At 45.5% G+C, this 24115-nt stretch overlaps 1 protein-coding gene across 2 annotated transcripts in view; it reads left to right on the top strand.

Moving 5' to 3' along the window:
* The window catches only part of RNF185 (ring finger protein 185), a 471432-nt gene that overhangs the window by 104522 nt on the left and 342795 nt on the right, over positions 1-24115 (top strand). For both annotated transcript variants that reach the window (XM_044068822.1, XM_044068823.1), the window contains one exon: positions 1085-1103. In XM_044068822.1, coding sequence (XP_043924757.1) covers positions 1085-1103 — 19 coding nt within the window. The remainder of the gene's footprint in view (positions 1-1084; positions 1104-24115) is intronic.

Here is a 24115-nt window from a genome sequence, read left to right as displayed (position 1 = left end):
GACCAGTGCTACTGTCTGGTGCACTGGTGTGACCAGTGCTACTGTCTGGTGCACTGGTGTGACCAGTGCTACTGTCTGGTGCACTGGTGTGACCAGTGCTACTGTCTGGTGCACTGGTGTGACCAGTGCTACTGTCTGGTGCACTGGTGTGACCAGTGCTACTGTCTGGTGCACTGGTGTGACCAGTGCTACTGTCTGGTACAGCAAGCTGGGCAGTGAAGACAGAGCAGCTGCAGAAGCTAGAGGTGATGGAGATGAAGTGCCTGAGGTAGGTGATGGGATGTACCCTGTGGGACAAAGAAATGAGGATGTTGGAGCAAAAGCTCATGTAACTCCGATTACAGAGAGGGTCAAAGAGAACAGGTTACAGTAGTTCAGGCCCATGTGCAGAAAAGCAGAAGAAATCTGGTGAATATGATTTGAGGGAGGGAGAGAGGAAAAAGGCAAATGGGAATGAGGACATCCAGCAAAGAGATGATGGAGTGTGCAAGGAAAAAAGATTTGTAACAGTCAGATATGACTATCAGAGAAGTTAAGAAAGTGACCTGAATCGAGAAAGGTGTTGACATTTGATGCAACACCTCACCCATTGTAGAAAATTGGGGAGGAGGAGGAGTGTATGCTGCCTATAGTTAAGGGTATGTATAGTTATTCCCCTGCTGCTATATATAATCTACTGACAAGCTTGATTTGCAGAAGAGAGGGACGTGATGGGCATTATGGAGGTTTGAGGAAAAGCTTGAGCTGTGGAAAAAGCCAAGGGTGCTGAGTGTACCACCTGCAGCAACCAGTCTTTCAGGTTAAAGTAGACAGAAATGGATCGTAGCTATCTACCATTGTGGTGAATACAAAACTGTCTTTCTGTGGAAATGAGACGTTGTTGAAAAATGTATGATTGTAGAGTAGTTTATGCATTGGCACATTAATGAGTGTGACGGGAGTGAAATAAAGTAATGTATGTGATAAGTTAAGAATATATAGCTGTCTTATTAACTTCAAGCTGTAGTTCTGAACATTTTTAATTCTCACTGTGTCTTGTTTACTTTCTTCCCTTTCTTTTGCTGTGCCCTGGGAATGCTGACAGTTGGCCCTGTTTACATCAGGTATGTTGTCTCTTACTTTTTACTTAATGTTTCATCAGCTTGTGTTGCACAAAACCCATAGGTCCTTTTTTTTTTTTTAAATCCTGCATTCCCTTCACAGTGTGGTTCTTAGCATGTTTCCTAGATTCATTTTCCCCAAGTTGTGTTTCACACAGCTCTGAAGAACAGTTCATTTCCATGCTATTGTTGTTAGTATGTTTATGTAGCTATTAACTGTACTAGTTGGAAGCTTGTTTTGTAAGATCAGTAGATCCTTAATCATTAGGTAGAAAGTTTGAGTAACCACAATTAGAGGTAGTGTTAGAAGGATGTTCATCGTGTTTCACTGTTGCAGTCCTAACTAATGGGTTATCTGGCTCCCGGTAGCCCTCGGTCGGCCAGAATACCAAAGGTAAGTAAAAATGACATGAGTTGCCTTCGGTTGTAAAGGATGTCAGGGCATCCGATACAAAAGGAGGTAGCCAACGTCACTTCCTCAGTCTTTCTTTCCGCGGAGCCCGAAGCAGAAGCTTTTCATGCACGAATGCCGGTCGGCAGTTTACCTTTGTTAGTTTCCAACTACAAGAGTTGAAGTCTACTACAGCTAAGTACCCTGTTGGGAATCATCTTTTTCTTGCTTTAACGAATGTCAGAAAAAGTTAATTGCCTTACCTGTGGAAAGCAGGTTCCCCATAGAGATTTTCATTCCTATTGCATTATTGGTTTAGGCCTTGACCACAACATTCCCAATTGTGATCTCGGTGCCTCCTTTAATCCGTATACTATCAGTAGTCGGGCTAAGATTTTGGCTAGGCATTTGAGTTTGACCTCAGTTCATTGGTATGGCATCCGCTGGTCTTCAGGCTTCAGATATTCTGAAGAAACTTAAGGATAAGGACCGTGACAGGCCTCAGAAAGCTAAGTCTTAGGATGATGTTAAGTTGGTCATCAGTCAGACGGTAGCCAGCGAGATGCCTTTGCAGTCCCTGCAGTCCGCAGATGTACAACCGCAGGCCTTGATTATGTCTGAGTCCCTTAGGCCTCGGCCTCCATTTTGCCTTCTGACCTGTCGCCGGTCACCTCTTCTGCTGGAGCCGGTCCGCTAAGCTGACTCCAGTGTCAGAGGCCTCTGTTTTGCATTCTGACAGCAAACTTCTTTCTTTGACTTCTGCTGCAACTTTGGTTGCCAGGCCTCCCAAGTCCTTCAGGCTTGCAGGTAAATCTTGCATTCGTAAGCCTGTGAAAAGGCAAATGTTCTTAGTGTTTCACTGTTGCAGTCATCACATTTGGGTTATCTGCTTGCAGTAGCCCTCAGTCGGCCTAATTAACAAAGTCTTGGGTCCTGCGTCTGTTGCTGTCTCGTCTTCCGTGACGTCAGGTCATCAGGGGTATAAAACATCCAGCCGATGCCATTACATCTGTCTTTCTTGCCGTGGGGTGCCCGAAGTAGAAGCAGTTCGCAGGTGTCGGTTGGCCGACTCCTGAAATTTTCGTTTTCGAGTTTCAGAACCGAAATCTTCATCTAAAGCTAAGTACCTCATTGGGGAAACTTTTTCTTGCTCTTTACCGATGTCAGTAAAAGTTAATAATTGCATTTCTTGTGGAAAGCAAATACCTCACAAAGATTTTCATTCGTACTGTATTCTTTGCCTAGGCCCTGACCATGACGTACCTTGCTGTCAGTTTTGTGCCTTATTTAACCAACGCACTATCCGTCGTCTGTATATTTACACTTCGAAATATTTTGGTTCTCTGTTCACTTATCCAGAAATGTCGTTAGTAAGCCATCCGACTACTGGCATTCCGAAAAAAAATGCAAAGATAAAGACAGAGACAGGCCACCTAGGTCCAAAGCTGCCGCTGACGCTTCTCCTAAGCCAGTTCGCCGGTACTCAGTGAGGCGCTTTTGCAGCCCCGATACCTGCTACTTCTGATTTTCAGGCCTCTGCTGAGACCCATTCGGAGTCCGGTATGCCACGAGATGCTTCAACTGTGGAATATGCGGATGTCTCTACCTTGGATGGGTCTGGAGCCGCTGTGCAGGCACCAGCTTCTGAGGGTGTATTCAGGCCTACGGGCTTGCATATTAAACCAACACCTCCTTCTTCTTTAAGGCCTAAACCTCGAACCATGCCTAGAAAACCGACACCCAGGCTGCATGCTCAGGCCTCTATGCCTAAAAAACAAATAATAAGAATGGCTGAAGACCTTATAACTTTAATCAGGGGAAGACAACCATCCTCTTCTAAGAGACCTAGAACTGAATTTGTGTATGAATCTTCTGACCAGGATTCTGATTTTTTTGATTCTTCTGATGATCTGGATTTACCCTTATCTACTTATGAGGATTCTGATGCAGAGGACCCTATTCCCTCTGCTTCCCCTCCAGAGGATTTCTCTTTTGGTGAAACCTTGCACACTCTAAGGGAGCATTTCCACTGGGAAAGCCAGGATTTCTCTGATTCGAAAAAGAGGCTTAGGGACTTTCTTACTCCTGCCTCAACATAGGCCTTTAAGTATACCTCCTGTACTAGACATTGTTGATGATTCCTTTTCGGAATCTAGTTTGGCCCCTGATTCTTTGCCTCTTGCTCCCAGAAAACCTGACTGATATTGCAGGGTTCCTGATTCCCGCAAGTTCCTTTTTAAAAATCCTGTTGCGAATCCAGAGACTATTTCACAGGGACCCAAGGGCATTAAGGCTTCTACAGCCAAAAATCCTACCCCTTCTGATAGAGACTCCAGGGCGCTGGATTGATAGGGTAAGAAGGTTTACACTTCTGCAACCTTAGCCATTAGGGCCTTCAACTGTCAGTTTCATATGTTAAAGTATCAACAACATATTATTGGATTGCTTAAGCAGAAAATGATGTTGATTCCTGACTGTGCTGAAAATAAGGATTTACAGGATTTAATGCATTCTGCTGAACAGGTTGGAAAGCATACTTTTGCAATGTGGTTTTAATTCATTGGAGGCCTCTTGCAGGGCTGATATCACTGGGTCTGTACTCAGAAGGCATGCTTGGCTTAAGGAGCAATCTTTGCCTGATCATATTAAAGCTAAACTGTTGGATGCTTCCTTAAATCAGGACCACCTGTTTGGCAGCAAAGCTGAGGAAGGTCTTAAAAAGATAGAAGATGAAGCTAAATCTATGCAAACTGTTAAAGATTTCTTACAAGTTCAGCCTCCAAGATTTAGTAGGCATTGGCCCTCTAAGAATTGGTCTTTTCCTGCTCCTTCCAGGCCTTCTCAGTCCAAACCCAGACCCAGAAGAAACCCCAGATTTCAGTCCCAGAGTATGCACAAGACTAAGCAGTGGGGGGCTTCCGCTTCCAAATCTGGTAGTAGTAAGACCCCCCCCCCCATGGAAAACTGTCTCAATGACTTGACTTTAAAACTTCCAAGCACTTCTCAACTGACTGCTCCTTTAGGGGGAAAGATTGGTCTGCAGGCCAAAAACTGGGAACTCATTACCAGGACAAATGGGTTTTAAATATAGTGTCCCAAGGATACAGATTTCACTTCCACACATTACCAATGCCCAACGGTTGGCCAGATCTACCCCCAAATCAGTGGGCAGAGGCTCAAAAGCAAATACTCTCCCTTTTAAACATAAAGGCTATTCAAACTGTATCAGAGGAGGAAAAAGGACAAGGTTTCTACTCAAGACTTTTCCTGGTACCCAGGAAAGACAATTCATGGCGTCCTGTCCTGGACCTGTCCACTCTAAACACCTTTTTGGTGATTCCAATATTCAAGATGCTGGCTCTTCACCAGTTGCTTCCTGTGCTAGGAAAAGATGCCTGGATGGCAACACTCTATTTAAAGGAAGCATACCTGCACATCCCAGTCAGGGAATCTTGCAGAAGATACCTATGCTTCAAAGCAGGCTACAATCACTACCAGTTCTCTGCACTGCCCTTTGGCTTATCTACTGCGCCCAGGGTATTCACAAAGTGCCTAGCCCCAGTCATTGCATTTTGCAGGCAAAGAAATATTCAGATATACCCATACCTGGACAATTGTCTAATTCAAGCAGAAAGCCAGGACATAATTTTGAATCGTCGGGCTTTTGTACAAAGAGTGCTAACTTGTCTAGGGTATACCATAAACTAAAAGAAACCACACCTGGTACCCTGTCAACAAATTATATTCTGGGAGCAAGCTTGAATACAACTTCCCAGATGGCTTTCCTCACTCCAGAAAAACAAATTCATCTGACAGACTACTTCAAACTAGTGGCCACGAAAACCCATCTGCAAGGCAAATATTGCAAGCCTTGGAGTTCATGGCCTCCTGCATTCTTCTAATTCCATATGCAAGACTGCATATGAGGAAACTACAATGGTATCTAAAAAGCCTATGGTGTCAACATTCTCAGGATCTAGAAGCAATGATTCCTGTCATACCTTGCCTACGCCTGGAATTTCTTTGGTGGGCAGAGGCTTGCCACCCTAAAGGGACTACCATTCACTCTACCCCATGCCGCCCAAACAGTAACAACAGACGCATAAGACTATGCATGGTGGGCTCACCTGGCAGGGAAGTGCGTTCAGGGCAAATGGAACCCAAGTCAAATGCACTTGCATATTAGCTGTCCAGAATGCTCTGACAGCCTTTAAGGACCACATTCTTCCAGGACATTTAATGGTAAAGACGGACAATACCACTGTTATGTGGTACATAAACAAAGAAGAGGGTTACCCATTCATACCCCTTCTGCAGACAAGCCATGGCATTGTGGAACACAGCTTTGAGCTACCAAGTGCATCTACAAGCTCAATTCCTGCCAGGAAAACTAAATACGCTAGCAGATGGACTAAGCAGAAACCTCATGGACCCACACGAGTGGAAACTGGAACCAATGATTTTCAACATGCTGACAAACAAATGGGCGAGCCCAGATACAGATTTGTTTGCATCCCCCCAGAACTACCAATTGGACAAATTTTGCGCAGGGACTCCCCACAAACAGGTTTGGAAAGTGGATGCCCTGTCCTTCAGCTGGAAAAACCTATCAGTTTATGCCTTTCCTCCTCTGCCTCTCCTCTCCAAAGTATTACTAAAGATCAAACAGGACAAACCAAGGACGATATTGATTGCACCAGACTGGCCTCACCAACACTGGTACCCCCTCTTGCACAGTGTGTCACTGTTGGTCCCATGGCACCTGCCTCTGACCCCTACCCTGTTGTCTCAACAGGAGTATCGGATTCTGCACCCTCCGCTTCAAACCCTGAACCTAGCAGCCTAGCTATTTACCTAATCTCTCCCTTAACATCCCTCAGTAAACCAGTGATGGATATCATTTTAGAGGCAAGGAGGCCTAGTACTAGAAAATCTTATGGTGAAAAATGGAAAAGATTCTGTGCCTGGAACCAATCTCAAGGGATGGGCACAACAGTGCCCAACTTACCTCAGATTTTACAGTACTTACTGAGATGCTTCACAAGGGACTTTCTTTTTCCTCCATCAAAATTCACGCCTCAACCATTTCAGCTCACTGTAATACAGAACCTCCCTTCTTCTCGCATCCACTGCTCAAGCAGTTCCTCAGAGGGGCCAAAAATTTAAGACCACCCAGGAGAGCCCCAACTCCAGCCTGGGACCTTAACTTTGTATTGGAGAAACTCGCTCTTCCTCCTTTCGAGCCAGCTGATACTGCAGATTTAAAATTCCTTTCTTGGAAAACAGCCTTTCTTTTAGCTATCACTTCAACAAGAAGGGTATCTGAACTACAGGCCCTTATGGCTGTGGAGCCTTTCATCATCTTTCATGCAGACAGGGTGTCCCTCATAACCAATCTCCTTCATGCCCAAGGTGGTATCCATTGTGGCTCTCAATCAGTCCATTCATTTGCCAACCTTCTTTCCCAATCCACAGAACAAAGGGGAATGGATACTCCACTCCTTAGATGTGCACAGACAACTTAGATTTTACTTGGACAGAACTAAATCTCAAAAGAAATCTGAACAACTGCTGGTGGCATTTGCTGCAGGGGCAGAGTGGAAGGCTATCTCAAAGCAGACCATTTGTAAATGGATAGGCCATTGCATTCATTTCTGCTACAAGCACCATGGAAAACCTGTCCCACAGGGGATCAAACCCCATTCAACCAGGGCTGCATCTACCTCTACAGCCTTTCTCAGATGTGTTCATACCAGTGACATCCTAGAAGCTGCTACCTGGAGTTCTGTACATGCCTTCATGAAGCATTACCATTTGCCAATTTTCTCTAAGTCCAGAGCTGGCTTTGCCACTGCAGTCTTGCAGGGTCTTATAGCTGGTCCTAATGTTATCTAACTTCCTCCTCCCTTCCTTAGCTTTGGGACTCTACCCAAATGTGATGACTGCAACAGTGAAACACGAAGAACATAGTACAGTTGTGTACACTTACCATAAATGTAGATGTTAGAGTGTATTCACTGTTGCAGTCCTGGTAACCCTCCCACCAGCCCCCTAATTTCTTTGGCTATACCTCTACTATTTTTTACTATGCTTAAAAGCTTTTTGGTGCATTTGCTTTTTTATTGGAGGTATATCCTTGTATGTTTGTGTACATATGTGTTATTGCTTCCCATTAAGGGGGCACCTGACGTCTGGGGCAAGAAAAACTGATGTAATGGCGTCTGCTGCATGTTTTATACCCCTGACGACCTGACATCATGGAAGAAGAGACAGCAACTGACGCAGGACCCAAGACTTTGTTAATCAGGCTTTCTGAGGGCTACTGCAAGCAGATAACCCAAATGTGATGACTGCAACAGTGAATACGCTCTAACATCTACATTTATGGTAGGTGTACACAACTGTACTGCTCCAGTTTCTTTTCGTTTCCCCTCAATCCCAAATGGTTAAAATGGCTAATGATCTGTTGACTCTTATTAGGGGTTCTCAGCCTCCTCCTCCTAAAAGAAGTAGGGATGTTTCTCCTGATGTTTTGTCCTGTTCAGGTTCTGATTCTTCCAGCAATTCTGCTGATGAAGAGGAATTTTCTCAGGTTTTTTCCTCCTTTTGAGGATTCAGATGCAGAGTCCATCCCTTCGGCCTCTCTTCCAGAGGATTTGTCTTTTAGTGATACTTTAAATACCCTCTGGGAGCATTTTAAATGGGAAAGTCAGGATTATCCCCAGTCTAAGAAACGGATTAGGGAGTTTCTGGATTTACCTCAGCATAAGCCTCTTGCTATTCCCCGTGTTGGAAGTTGTTGATGTTTTTCTAGAAAATTCCTTGACTCCAAATTTGGATGTTCATCGTGTTACACTGCTGCAGTCATTACACTTGGGTTATCCTGCTGTCAGGCGGTTCCCCAGTTGGCCTGAGTTCCAAAATCTTGGTCCGGCATCGGTTGCTGTTGCCTCCTCCCTGACGTCATTGCGACAGGGGTATACAAGATGCAGCCGATGCCATTTTCTTCTGTCTTTCTTGTCGCGCTGTGCCTGAAGCAAAAGCAGTTCGCAAATGCCGGTCGGCCGCCTCCTGAGATTTTCATTCCGAATCCAGAACCGAAGTCTTCTACAAAGCTAAGTACCCGTTAGAAACTTTTTCTTGCCTCAGACCATTGTCAATAAAAGTTAATAACTGTATTTCTTGTGGGAAGCAAATACCTCATAAGGATTTCCATTCCTATTGTATCCCATGCCTAGGCCCAGACCACGACGTCACTGGTTGTCAGTTTTGTGCTAGGTTTAACAAGCGCACTCTTAAACGTCGGTTTGATTTTGCCCGACATTATTTTGGTAGAAAATTCAATTATACCATGCCGTCGAAACTTCCGATGACCGGAATACACAAAAAGCACAAAGACAAGGATAGGCATCCGAGGCCCAAAACTGACGACGAAGCCTCTTTTAGGCCAGTCGCTGGTTCTCCGGTTTTCAGTGAGGCACCTTCGCAGCCCCTGACGACCGCTTCTGTAGAACCACAGGCCGCCTCTGACTCCCACGTGGAGATGGCTGGGCCTTCGGACGCACAAGTTATTCAGCCTACCGAGACTAACCTTTCAGAGGGATCCAGAGTAGCTGAGCAACCCACAGCTACAGAGGATGTCTTTAAACCTACTCAGTTAAGCATTAAACCCTCTGCTAAGTCTAAGCCTCCTTTTAAAATCAAAGAAACAAATACAGCATTCTCCAGGACAGGCCGCCATGCCTAAGAAACAAATGCTCAAAATGGCCGAAGACCTAATCACTCTGATCAGGGGGTCCCATCCCCCTCCTGATAAAAGGCCTAGACAGGATGCAGACTATGACTCATCCGACCAGGTGTCCATCTCTTCTGATTCATCCTCAGACCTAGGATATTCTTTACCCCCTTAGGAGGATTCTGATGTTGAGGAATCGATTCCATCAGCCTCACCGCCTGAGGACTACTCCTTTGGGGAAACCCTACATACCATGAGGGAGCATTTCCACTGGGAAGGCCAGGATTACTCCGAATCCAAGAAAAGGCTCAGGGACTTCCTTTTATTACCTCAACACAGACCCCTTGCTTTTCCGCCAGTGTTAGATATTGTGGATGATGTGTATACTGAATCCAGCTTAAATCCTGATTCCTTACCTCCAGCCCCTGTTAAACCTGACAGATACTACAGAGTCCCTGAATCGCACAAATTTCTGTATAAAAGTCCTGTAGCTGACCGTGAAACTATTTTTCAGAGACCCAAACGGGTTAAGGCCTCGTCAGCCAAGAATCCAGTTCCGTCTGACAGAGATTCCAGAGCATTAGACAGATGGGGAAAGAAAGTATATACGTCTGCAACTTTAGCAATGAGAGCTTTAAATTGCCAGTTTCACATGCTAAAATATCAGCAATTTTTACTGTCTCAGTTAAAACAAAAAATGCTTCCAGAATCAGATCCTCCCTCCTAATTTTAAAGAAATGCAGGATTTATTGCATGCAGCTGAACAAGTGTGAAAGCATACTTTGCAATGTGGGTTTGATTCTCTAGAGGCCTCCTGCAGAGCAGCAGTTACAGGCTCTGTCATTAGAAGACATGCTTGGTTAAAAGAACATACGTTACCAGATCATGTTAAAGCAAAATTCTTGGATGCACCTTTGCAGCAGGATGTGTTGTTTGGAGTTAAGGCAGAAGAGGAATTAAAGAAAATGGAGGATAAGGCAAAATCTATGCAAACTGTGAAGGATTTCTTACAGGTTCAGCCTCCTAGATTTAGCAGAAACTGGCCAACTAAGAATTGGCCCTTTCCAATTACAGACATACCTCAAAGGGGAAGATACAGACGTCCAAGAGGTAGAGGTCAAACACAAGGTCCTTACAGGCCTCGACAGTGGGTTGCATCAGGCCAGAAAGAAGGGGAAGACAGGCCCCAACCATATAAAAAGCAGCTGCAGTGACTTCCCACCACAGATGCCAGACAAATCCCTCTTGGCAGCCCCCTTGGGAGGAAAACTGGCACTCTTCTACCACAATTGGCAAATGATCACCAAAGACAAATGGGTTCTCAACATTGTATTTCAAGGTTACAGGTTCCACTTTCACACTCTGCCAAGGTTAAAAGGAATGCCAAATCTGCCACCAAATCAATGGGCAGAGGCTCAAAAACAAATTACAGCACTCATGGATATGAGAGCTATTCAGAAGGTACCATCACAGGAGCAAGGACAAGGATTTTACTAAAGACTCTTTCTGGTACCCAGAAAGGACAAAGCCTGGAGGCCCATTCTGGATCTTTCATCTCTAAACACTTACCTGGATGTTCCGAAATTCAAAATGTTGATATTACAGCAGCTTCTTCCCATGCTGGGCAAGAAAGCTTGGCTCGTGACTTTGGACCTCAAAGAGGCATACCTGCATGTCTGTATCAGACAAAATTGCAGAAGATACCTCAGATTCATAGCAGGTTCAATGCACTACCAATTCTCTGCACTGCCCTTTGGCTTATCTACTGCACCCAGGGTCTTCACAAAGTGCCTGGCACCAGTAATTGCATTTTGCAGACAGAAAGGGATTCAAATTTATCCGTACCTGGACGACTGCCTGATTCAAGCAGAGAGAAAAGATATTCTTCTAAAGCATCTGGCGTTTGTAAAAAAGTTAAGTTGCCTGGGGTACACAGTAAAAAAAAGAAATCAAAGCTAGTTCCCTCACAAGAGATTATATTCCTGGGTGCCAGCTTGAACACAACGGCCCAGATGGCTTATCTCATGCCAGACAAACAAGGACAACTGACTCAATACTTTCAATTGATGGCAGCAAAGACCCAACTCCCTGCAAGAAAAATTCTGCAGGCCTTGGGTTACATGGCATCCTGCATACTACTAATTCCATATGCCAGACTGCATATGAGGAAACTACAATGGTACCTAAAGAATGTATGGTCTCAACACTGTCAAAGTTTGGAAACAGTTATACTACTAATCCCTTGCCTTCAACAGGAGTTTCAATGGTGGGCACAAGCTTGTCACCTCAACAAGGGACAGCCTTTTACACAACCCACAGCCAGGCAAACACTGACAACAGATGCATCAGATTACGCCTGGGGAGCACACATGGCAGGCAAATGTATTCAGGGCACGTGGCCCGCAGAACAAAGGCATCTTCACATCAATCAAAAAGAGATGTTAGCTGTACAAAATGCGCTTATAGCTTTCAAGGACCTGCTACATCCAGGACAACTACTACTAAAGACAGACAACACCACAGTTATGTGGTACATAAACAAGCAAGGGGGGACTCACCCCTACCCCCTATGCAGACAAGCTATGACCCTGTGGAACACAGCTATAAACCTTCACGTTCATCTGCAAGCACAATTCCTGCCAGGAGAGAAAAACACACTGGCAGACGACTTAAGCAGAAATATCATGGATCCCCACAAATGGGAGTTGAATCCACAAATATTCAGAATGATAACACAGAAATGGTGGAGCCCGGACATAGATCTGTTTGCATCCCCAAACTGCCAGCTACAAAAATTCTGCACAAGGAGTTACCATCCACAAGCATGGAAAGTGGATGCCCTCTCATTCAGCTGGGACAACCTACAAGTATACGCTTTCCCACCACTACCTCTCCTGCCAAAGGTACTCATAAAAGCCAAGCAGGAAGAGCCAAAGATTATCCTGATTGGGTACCAGTGCTGGCGTGGCCAGTCTGGTGCAATCTTAAGGAGCTTAGCACAAGAACCACCCTGGATTTTGCCTCAAATCCCACATCTGCTGACTCAGCAAAACAATCAAATACTACACAGCCAGCTAAAGACCTTAAACCTAGCTGCATGGAAGATTCCTTAGTCAGGCAAGCAATGCCTCTCTCCAAAGCTGTTATGGATGTCATTCTAGAGGCCAGAAGGCCTAGTACCAGGAAAGCCTATTCGGATCAATGGAAGAGATTCTGTGCCTGGAACCAAGCTCACAGCCTTGACCCTCTTGTCCCAAACATTCCTCAGATACTACAATACTTAACTGAGATGCTGGACAAAGGCCTCTCCTCATCCATCAAGATCCACGCCACTGCCATCTCTGCTCATTACAACACGGGTCCACCAATTTTCTCTAATCTTCTGTTAAAACAGTACCTCAAAGGGGCTAAAAACATAAGACCGCCCCGTAGAGCACCTACTCCAACTTGGGACCTCAACTTTGTTTTGGAAAAATTAACTTTTTACCTCCTTTTGAGCCAGCTAACACAGCAGAATTAAAATATATCTCTTGGAAAACTGCTCTGCTCCTGGCAATAACATCAGCATGAAGAGTTTCAGAATTACAGGCACTAATGGCAGTGGAACCTTTCCTTATTTTCCACCAGGGCAGGGTGTCTTTAAGAACTAACCCTACATTTATGCCAAAGGTGGTATCCAGTGTGGCACTAAACCAAACCATTCACCTGCCAACTTTTTATCCTAAACCACAGAATAAAGGGGAGAGACTACTGCATTCTTTGGACATTCACACGCAGTTACGCTTCTACTTGGACAAACCAAAGCTTTCAGAAAATCTGAGCAATTATTGGTAGCATATGCTGCAGGAGCACATGGAAAAGCCATTTCAAAACAGACTATTTCAAAATGGATAGGACATTGTATACATTTCTGCTACATATACCATGGAAAAGCCTATACCTAGCAGCATTAGATCTCACTCCACCAGGGCAACAGCCACTTCAACTGCCTACCTCAGGGGAGTACCTACCAAGGATATTTTGGAAGCAGCAACTTGGAGTTCTGTGCATACCTTCACCAAACATTACCATCTGCCTCTATACTCTACTCTAAATCCAGAGCTGGCTTTGCCACTGCATTGCTGCAGGGCCTTATAGCCACCCCTAATGCCTTATAGAACCAGCCACCCTACCTCAGCTTTGGGATTCTACCCAAGTGTAATGACTGCAGCAGTGTAACACGATGAACATAGTACAGTTTTGTACCTACCATAAATGTAGATGTTCGAGTGTATACACTGCTGCAGTCCAGGTTACCCTCCCTCCTTCCCCTCTTACTGGCTGGTACATACCTATGTCTTCTACCCTTTACTACTTATGGGGAGTATTTGCTGGTAGCTGTAAGTTGTCGTTTGCTTTTCTTATGTATGTTTTATTAGCAGTTGGAATTGCCTACCTATTTAGAGGCACCTGACATCTGGGGCAAGAAAAACTGACGAAAATGGCGTCGGCTGCATCTTCTATACCCCTGTCGCACTTACGTCAGGGAGGAGGCGACAGCAACCGACGCCGGACCAAGACTTTGGAACTCAGGCCGACTGGGGAACCGCCCGACTGCAGGATAACCCAAGTGTAATGACTGCAGCAGTATATACACTCTAACATCTACATTTTGGTAGGTACAAAACTGTACTTTCCTCCTGCTCCCAGGAAACCTGATAGGTACTACAGAGTCCCTGATTCTCACCTGTTTCTTTTCAGGAACCCATTGGCAGATCCAGAGGTTATTTCTCAGGGCCCTAAAGAGTTAAGGCCACTGTTACCAGGAATCCTGTTCCCTCTGACAGGGAATCTAGGAACCTAGATATGTAGGGCAAGAAAGTTTTATACCTCTGCCACCCTAGATATTAGGGCTACCAATTGTCTTTTTCATATGCTGAAGTACCAGCAGCACATTTGGAGGCTGTTAAGTCTAGGATAGCAAGTGTACCTCTCTTGGCAGAGAGTAAAGACAAGCAGGATTTACTGAATTCAGACAGTCTGGTCAATAAACATTCTTTGCATTGTGGTTTTGACATCCTTGAAGCCTCCAGCAGGGCTACGGCTACTGGATCTGTTATTAGAAGGCACGCTTGGCTCAGAGAGCAGCCTTTTCCAGAACCTGTCAAGGCTAAGCTTTTGGATGTACCTTTGCATAAAGACAGTCTTTTTGGCAGCATAGCAGAGGAGGTACTTAAGAAGATGGAGGATAAGGCCAAGTCCATGCAAACTGTTAAGGATTTTCTGCAAGTTCAGCCCCCTTGCTTTAGCAGGAATTACCCTTCCACGAGTTGGACCTTTCTTGATAGCAGCAGGCAGATCCGTTCCAGGACTTGAGGTTACAAATCATCTAGGGGGCAGGCAGCTACCCTTCAAAGGTCTAGGCGTTGGCAGGCTTCCACTTCTAAGGTGAGAAGCTACAAGCCTGCACCTCAATCAAAACACTCTCAATGACTTTTTACTTCTGCCTGTTCTTGCTTGCCTGGAGAGTCCTTTAGGGGGAAGGTTGGCCCCTTTTGCAAATGTCTGGGCCACTATCACAGACGGCAAATGGGTGCTCAGAACGGTGTCCCTAGGGCACAAGTTTTCTTTCCGCACCTTTCCAGCTCCCAAGGGATTCCCGGACGTTCCTCCAAACCAAAGGGCAGAAGTAGAAAAACACATTTTGTCTCTGTCTCATCTGGGAGTAATAGAATCAGTTCCTGCTCAGCAGGTAGGCCAGGGCTTTTATTCCAGGCTTTTCCTAGTTCCATAAAAAGAAGGCACCTGGCATCCTATCCTAGATCTTTCCATTCTGAACTCTTTTCTAGTAATTCCAAAGTTCAGAATGCTCACTCTGCATCAGTTGCTACCAGTGCTAGAAAAGGATTCCTGGCTGGTAACCTTGGATCTCAGAGGCTTATCTGCACATCTCTATCAGGGAAAGTTGCAGGCAGTATCTTCTTTTCAGAGTGGGCAAGCAACATTATCAATTCTTTGCGCTGCCCTTTGGCTTACCTACTGCTCCCAGAGTCTTCACAAAGTGCCTGGCTTCAGTCATTGCTTTTTGCAGGCAGAAGAAAATTCAGATTTACCCATAATTGGATGACTGTCTGATTCAATCAAGTTCTCAGGAAGAGCTATTAAAGGATCTGGAATTCGTGAAAACTCTTCACTCTTCCCTGGGTTTATGGTACCATCCAAGGAGATAACATTCTTGGGAGTGAGTCTGAACACAGCCACCCAGATGATATATCTCACCCAGGAGAAGCAGACGACTCTTTCAGTTTACTTCAAGGACTTAGCAAGCCTGTCCCAGCTCCCTGCAAGGAAATACCTGCAAGCTCTGGGATTCATGGCATCTTGTATTCTCATGATTCCATATGCAAGATTGCATATGAGGAAATTACAATGGTACCTCAAGAACATTTGGTGTCAACACACAGAGGACCTGGATATGATGATTCTTCTGCTTCCATCTCTGCAGACGGAGTTTCTGTGGTGGGCAACAGCCTGTCTACAAAACAAAGGCATGCCTTTTCGACCACCTCCTGCCACTCAAGTTCTGACCACAGACACATCGGACTTCACCTGGGAAGCACACCTGGATGGCAGATGCATGCAGGGATGTTGGAACGCCCAGCCGATGCACCTGCACATAAATCTAAGAGTTGATTGCAGTTCAGCTGGCCTTACTAGCTATCAAGCATCTTCTTTCTCCAGGGACCCTGCTTGTCTGAACAGATACACCACAGTCCTGTGGTACATCAACAAGCCGGGAGGGACTTGCTCTTACCCCCTGTGCAGACAAAGCATGAATCTTTGGTCTATGGCAGCATCCCTGGACCTGCATCTACTAGCTCAATTTCTTCCAGGAAGGCTCAGTGTTTTGGCAGACCAGTTGAGCAGGCAAACCCTGGATCCTCACGAGTGGCAGCTAAACAGAGCAGTCTTTTACAGCATCAATCAACGTTGGGGCACACCTCAGGTGGTTCTTTTCTCCTCCCAGACAACCATCTTCTACCTCTCTTTTGCACCAGGCAGCATCACAGCAGAGCCTGGAAAGTGGATGCTCTGTCCTTCCCTTGGACGTTGCTATCAGTGTATGCCTTCCCTCCTTTTCCTAGTCTTCCCAGAGTATTCGTGAAGATCAGGGACGAACGACCAAGGACTATTCTCATAGCTCCGTCTGGCCCAGACAGCATTGGTATCCACTGCTTCACATTCTTTCCCATTTTCCTCCTTGGCATCTTCTCTGAAGCCAGATCTTTTGGTTCAGGAAAGGGGAAACATTCTACATCCTCATCTTCAGTCTCTCCATTTGGCAGCATGGCTTATTGTATGACTCCTTCCCTTTCCCAGCAGGTGGTTGACGTGCTGAAGGAGGCCAGAAGGCCTAGCACTAGGAAGTCCTGCGCTGGCAAATGGGAAAGGTTCTCTCAGTGGATGCAGGCTAGAGGGAAATTGCTTCTCAGCCTACCCTTCCTCTGATACTGGAATACCTGGCTGATTTGCTTCAGGGTGGTCTTTCTTTTTTCCTCTATCAAGATCCATGCTTCAGCCATTTCTGCTCATTGTTCTCTTGAACAACCCATTTTTTCTCATTCCCTGATGAAAATGTTTCTCAGAGGTGCTTGCAACTTAAAACCTCCCAGAAGGGCACCTACTCCAGCCTGGGATCTTAATTTTGTTCTAGAAAAACTCACTCTTCCTCCTTTTGAGCCAGCTGCCTCTGTAGATTTAAAGTTTCTCTACTGGAAGACCGCCTTTCCTCTTGGCTATAACTTCAGCAAGAAGGGTTTCGGAACGGCAAGCTTTGATGGCCGTGGAGCCTTTTCTTATTTTCCATGCAGATAGTCTCTCTGAGAACTAATCCCTCCTTTATGCCGAAGGTAATTTCTAGCCTGACTCTTAATTAGTCCATACACCTTCCTACCTTCTTTCCTAATCCTTGAAATAAAGATGAAAGGATCCTACATTCCCTTGATGTGCACAGACAGCTCAGGTTATACCTGGACAGGACTAAAGACCTTCGGAAATTAGCACAGTTGTTGGTCGGTTTTGCCCCTGGAGCCCAGGGCAAGGCTATTTCTAAGCAAACCATTTCTAAATGGATTGCACATTGCATTACTTTTTGTTATTCCTTTCATGGCAAGGCTCCTCTTCAAGGGGTTAGGACCCACTCAACTAGAGCAGCTTCCACTTCTGCAGCCTTTCTAAGGGGTGTTCCTACTAAAGACATTTTGGAGGCTGCCACATGGTCTTCTGTTCACACTTTCACAAAGCATTATAATTTGCCTCTGTTTTCCAGAGCCAGGGCAGGGTTTGCCACTGCTGTGTTGCAGGGCATTATCTCCAACCCTTGATTCTGTTGGGTTCCTCCCCCCTTTTCTCTGGGCTTTGGTAATCAACCCATTAGTTAGGACTGCAACAGTGAAACACGATGAACATAGTACAGTTGTGTGCACTTACCATAAATGTAGATGTTCGAGTGTATTCACTGTTGCAGTCCTGGTTTCCCTGCCTCCTTCCCCCTTTTTTGGTCCTCCCATATTTTCTTTTCCTGAGGTACAGGCTAAATTTGATAGTTGCCAAATTTGTTTTTGGTCTAAGCCTTATTTTCTGGGGGCTCCTGACCGTTATGGCAAGAAAGACTGAGGAAGTGGCGTCGACTGCCTCCTTTTGTGTCAGACACCCAGACATCCTCTAAAACCAATGGCAACTGATGTCATTTTTACTTACCTTTTGGTATTCTGGCCGACCGAGGGTTACCGGGAGACTGATAACCCATTAGTTAGGACTGCAACAGTGAATACACTCTAACATCTGCATTTATGGTAAGTGTACACAACTGCACTTTCCATGTAAGGTACAGGGTCTTTTATGGACAGCACACACTACTGATGTCTCTTGTTAGTGTCAGCTAAGTTATTGCCATACTCTCTGCATTTGCTCTATGGTGACATTTATATCTATGTACTGTCGTAGGGATTAAAGTGTTGTGTGTACCCATATGATGTTCATCGTGCATACAGATGCAGTCATAACAGATGGGTTCTCCTGCCGTCAGGCCGGTCCTCGGTCGGCCGAATTCCAAAGTCTAGGTCCGGCGTCGGTTGTCGTCACTTCTTCCCTGACGTCAGAGCGCCAGGGGTATAAAAGAACCAGCCAACGCCATTTTCTCCAGTCTTTCTTGCTGCGCGGTAGCAGAAGCAGTTCGCAAGTGCCGGTCGGCCAGCTCCCGAAATTACGAAAATTTTGCAACCGAAGTCTTCTTGAAAGCTAACTTTTCATGCCTCAGACCAATGTCAGACAAAGTTAATAATTGTATTTCTTGTGGGAAGCAAATACCGCATAAGGATTTTCATTCCCTTTGCATTCCTTGCTTAGGCCCAGACCACAACGTCTCGGTCTGTCGTTTTTGTGCTACATTCAACAAACGCACCATTAAGCGTCGGGCGGAGTTCGCCCAGCACTATTTTTGCAAAAAATTTAACTATATTATGTCGTCGGATACTCCGACTCCAGTTTTGTCTAAAAGATGCAAAGATAAGGACCGACACATGAGGTCCGCGGCCTCTACCGGCACCACGCCAAAGCCGACTACAGGTGGTCCGGTTCTCAGCGAGGCGCCTACGCAGCCCCTGCCTACCGACGACACTTCATTGGTGGTGTCTTCTGTGCCCGAGGTCGCAGGCTCCTCGGCCCACACCCCGACTACAGATACCGAAGCCACTCTTGGTGGTGAATCTCAAAATGTAGACAGGTCTGCCTCCTCTCAAGGTGTCTTCAGACCTTCCTCTTCTTTTTCTATCAAGGCTTTCTCTAAGTCTAAAGCAGCCATGCTTTCTAAGAGACAAGCTCCACAGGGCCGTTCTCCAGGCTCCATGCCTAAGAAACAGATGCTTAAAATGGCTGAGGATTTGATTACTGTTATCAGGGGTTCTCAACCCCCCCCCCGGACAAAAGGCCAAGAGTGGAGGAAGATTCCCCCTCCTCTGACCAGGCCTCCATTATTTCAGAGCACTCTGATGAACAGGAACATTCTTACTCCCCTTTTGAAGATTCTGATGCTGAGGAGTCCATTCCCTCTGTCTCCCCCCCCAGAGGATTACTCATTTGGGGAAACCTTGCATACCTTAAGGGAACACTTCCACTGAGAAGGCCAGGAGTACTCAGATTCCAAGAAAAGGCTTAGGGAGTTTCTCTTGCTACCCCAGCACAGGCCTCTGGCTATACCTCCTGTCTTAGACATACTAGATATGTGTACTCGGAGGCCTGCCTTAACCCGGATTCTCTACCTCCAGCCCCAGTCAAGCCTGACAGGTACTACCGGGTTCCTGACTCGCACCAATTTTTATACAAAAGCCATGCAGCTGACCCAGAAACTATCTCACTGGGCCCCAAGGGAATTAAGGCCTCCACTGCTAAAAACCCATTACCTTCCGAGAGATTCCAGATCCTTAGAAAGGTGGGGTAAAAATGTATACACCTCGGCCACCTTAACCATGAGGGCATTAAACTGCCAGTTCCATATGCTAAAGTACCAACAGTTTCTGTTATCACAGTTGAGAAGTAAAATGTCACAACCTGAACAACCAGACTTGAAGGAGTTGCAGGATTTGATGCATAGTGCAGAACAAGTGGGTAAACATACCTTGCAATGTGGTTTTGATGCTCTAGAGGCCTCATGTAGAGCTGCTGTTACAGGATCAGTCATACGTAGACATGCCTGGCTCAAGGAGCAAACATTACCAGATCATGTCAAAGCTAAATTACTAGATGCCCCTCTACAAAAGGATGTATTATTTGGTGTTAAAGCTGAGGAGGTATTAAAGAAAATGGAGGAAAAGGCTAAATCAATGCAAACAGTGAAAGATTTTCTACAGCTACAACCACCACGTTTCAGTAGAAATTGGCCTTCCAAAAATTGGTCCTTTCCAGCCACGGACAGACCCCAAAGAGGTAGATACAGGTGCCCGAGGGGCAGAGGGCAATCTCAAGGATCGTTTAGAGGCAGACAATGGCAAGCTCCTACACAAAGAGGTGGTGAGGATAGTTCGCAGCCATTCAGAAAGCAAGCCCAATGACTTTCCCCTTTGCATGCCAAGCAAGGCTCAAATGGCAGCACCCTTAGGCGGAAAACTGGCATTATTTTCAAAAAATTGGCATATTGTCACAAAAGACAAATGGATCCTGGACATTATAAACAGAGGCTACAGATTCCATTTTCACACCCTTCGAAAAATGAGAGGCATGCCAAACCTGCCACACAATCAAAGGGCAGAGGCACAAAGACAAATTTCAGATCTCATGGACATGAAAGCTATTCAAGAGGTACCTACTCACGAACAAGGTCAAGGTTTTTATTCCAGACTATTCCTGGTACCAAGGAAGGGAAAAGATTGGAGACCTATTTTGGACCTATCCATTCTAAACACATTTTTACTCGTACCAAAATTCAAGATGCTCACATTACAGCAGCTTCTTCCCATGCTGGGCAAGGAGTCTTGGCTGGTAACATTGGACCTCAAGGAGGCATGCCTGCATGTCCCAATCAGACAAAATTGCAGAAGATACCTCAGATTTCTTGCAGGTTCAACCCATTATCAATTATTGCCCTTTGGCTTATCTACTGCACCCAGAGTATTCACGAAATGCCTGGCATCAGTAATTGCCTACTGCAGACTTCAAGGAATACAAATATACCCATATTTGGACGACTGCCTGATCCAAGCGGACAGCAAGCACATACTTTTGAAACATCTGGCTTTTGTAATAATGTTGTTGAATTTTCTGGGATACACAGTCAACAAAAAGAAATCAAGGCTAATACCCTCTCAGAAAATAATTTTCCTGGGTGTCAACTTGGACACAAACACCCAGATGGCCTACCTCACGCCAGAGTAGCAGGGGCAACTAACTCGCTGACTGCAAGGAAAATCCTGCAGGCTCTGGGATTCATGGCATTTTGCATCCTACTAATCCCATGTGCAAAGCTGCATATGAGGAAACTTCAATGGTACCTGAAAAACCTATGGTCTCAACACAGCCACAGTTTGGAAACAATAATACCACTGATTCCATGTCTTCAAAAGGAATTTCTGTGGTGGGCTCAAGCATGCCAAACACAGGTCTCCCATTCTGCAAGCCTCAAGCAAATGAAGTCATCACAACAGACGCCTCGGACTACGCCTGGGGGGCGCACATGACAGATCGGTGCATTCAGAGCAAATGGTCCCAAAAAGAAAAGCACCTTCACATCAATCAAAAGGAAATGCTAGCAGTAATAAATGCTATTATAGCTTTCAAAGACCTTCTGCATCCAGGTCAACTATTGATAAGGACAGACAACACCACAGTAATGTGGTACATAAACAAACAGGGAGGAACCCATTCATACCCCCTATGCAGGCTGGCCATGTCACTTTGGAACATGGCTCTGGAATTACAAATCGAACTTCAAGCACAGTACTTGCCAGGCAAGGAAAACACGCTGGCAGACAACCTAAGCAGAAATATGACAGATCCACACGAATGGAAGTTGCATCCTCAAGTTTTTACAGAGATAATTCAAGCATGGGGAAGGCCAGACCTAGATCTCTTTGCCTTCCACAAAAGTCACCAATTGACAAAATTCTGCTCAAGGACTTTTCATCCACAGGCCTGGAGAGTGGACGCTCTCTCTTTCAGTTGGACAACAATGACAGTTTATGCCTTTCCACCTCTTCCTCTGCTGCCCAAAGTTCTATTAAAAACCAGAGCAGACAGACCAAAGATGATTCTCATTGCTCCAGACTGGCCAAGACAGCACTAGTACCCACTCCTGAGGAGCCTGACGCATTCCCCTCCATGGACCCTACCTCTAATGCCTCTTCTTCCGACTCAGCACAGCTTCAAAACTCTTCACAGTCAGCTGAAAACACTCAATCTGGCCGCATGGAAGATTCCTTAACATCACAACAGACCCTACTCTCCAAGGAGGTGCAGGATGTCATTTTGGAGGCCAGAAGGCCATCTACTAGAAAAGCTTACTCCGCAAAATGGAAACGGTTTTGTGCCTGGAATGAGAAAAAGGGCCAGAATCCTGGAAAACTGAATTTACCTCCAATATTACAGTATCTAGCTGAGCTGCTAAGCAGTGGACTTTCATTCTCCTCCATCAAAATCCATGCCTCAGCCATTTCTGCAGAATACAACACTGATCCACCTTTATTCTCTCACCCCCTCTTAAGACAGTTCCTCAGAGGGGCTAAGAATATAAAACCCCCAAGGAAACGACCAATACCTGCTTGGGATCTCAATTTCATTCTAGAAAAGCTGACCTTGCCTCCTTTTGAGCCAGCTGCCTCAACAGATTTGCAATATTTGTCTTGGAAAACGGCTTTCCTTCTGGCTATCACCTCAGCTCGTAGGGTATCGGAACTACAAGCCCTCATGGCTGTGCAGCCTTTTATCATCTTCCATCAGGACAGAGTTTCCTTATGAACCAACCCATCCTTTATGCCAAAAGTGGTATCCAGGGTAGCTTTGAATCAGGCTATACACTTGCCTACCTTCTACCCTAATCCTCAAAACAAAGGGGAGAGACTACTACATTCCTTGGACATCCACAGACAGCTGCGTTATTTGGACAGAACAAAGCCTTTCAGAAAATCAGAACAGCTCTTTGTGTTCTATGCTATAGGAGCTCAAGGGAAGCCAGTTTCCAAACAGACAATCTCAAAATGGATAGCCCACTGCATACGCTTTTGTTACTCTTTTCATGGTAAAACTGTACCTGCAGGCATCAGATCTCACTCCACAAGGGCCACAACTACCTCTGCAGCTTTCCTCAGAGGAGTTCCTACCAAAGATATTTTGGAAGCAGCCACTTGGAGTTCTGTGCATACCTTCTCCAAGCACTACCACTTACCATTATACTCCAAAACTAGAGCAGGCTTTGCCACTGCAGTCTTGCAGGGCATTCTGGCTCCTCCTAGTTCCACCTAGTGCCTGCCACCCCTTTCTTAGCTTTGGGATTCCACCCATCTGTTATGACTGCAGCTGTATGCACGATGAACATAGTACAGTTTTGTACCTACCATAAATGTAGATGTTCGAGTGCTAATACAGCTGCAGTCCAGGTTTCCCTCCCTCCTTCCCCTCTTGGGACAGGCCTATTGGCTAACACCCCTTCATACAACCTGATTGGGGTATTCTTTTATGGTGTATTTGCTTGCAACTACTATTTTTTGATTATATTGCACTGCATTATCACACAAATGTATGTATTGCCTTCCTTTTGGGGGCACCTGACATCTGGGGCAAGAAAAACTGAAGAAAATGGCATCGGCTGGTTCTTTTATACCCCTTGCGCTCTGACGTCAGGGAAGAAACGACGACAACCGACGCCGGACCTAGACTTTGGAATTTGGCCGACCGAGGACCCGCCTGACGGCAGGAGAACCCATCTGTTATGACTGCAGCTGTATTAGCACTCGAACATCTACATTTATGGTAGGTACAAAACTATACTTTTTGCATAGCAGGATCGGACTCATTGTGTGCATCGGTGTTGTGAGATTATTTTATTTGCTTTAGACTGACAGTCCTGTCAGTAACTGGATACTGAATTCTAACTTTAAAATGGAGATCTGCTTTAATATTGGAGTCATGCACCCCAGATATTTAGTTAAGGTCAACTGGTATGACCTTTCAGCTGACCCCTCCCCCCTTGGGTATTGCTCCAGTAGCGATACAGACTTTCCATGGTAATGTTGAATGTTTTCCTTTGCCTTCTAGCAGATACCATTCTAGATCCTAGTGCTGCTGTTTGTTCACTAGTGGACCCTGTTTAGGTACTTGCGCTGTTTGTTCACTAGCAGGTACTGTTCTAGACACTAGTGGTGC

Source organism: Protopterus annectens, chromosome 4.part0 (assembly GCF_019279795.1).
Source record: "Protopterus annectens isolate FY-2018-M chromosome 4.part0, PAN1.0, whole genome shotgun sequence".
NCBI classification, from domain to species: Eukaryota; Metazoa; Chordata; order Ceratodontiformes; family Protopteridae; genus Protopterus; species Protopterus annectens.
The sequence above is the reverse complement of the archived record's forward strand: the minus strand, read 5'-3'. Positions and strand labels throughout refer to the sequence as shown.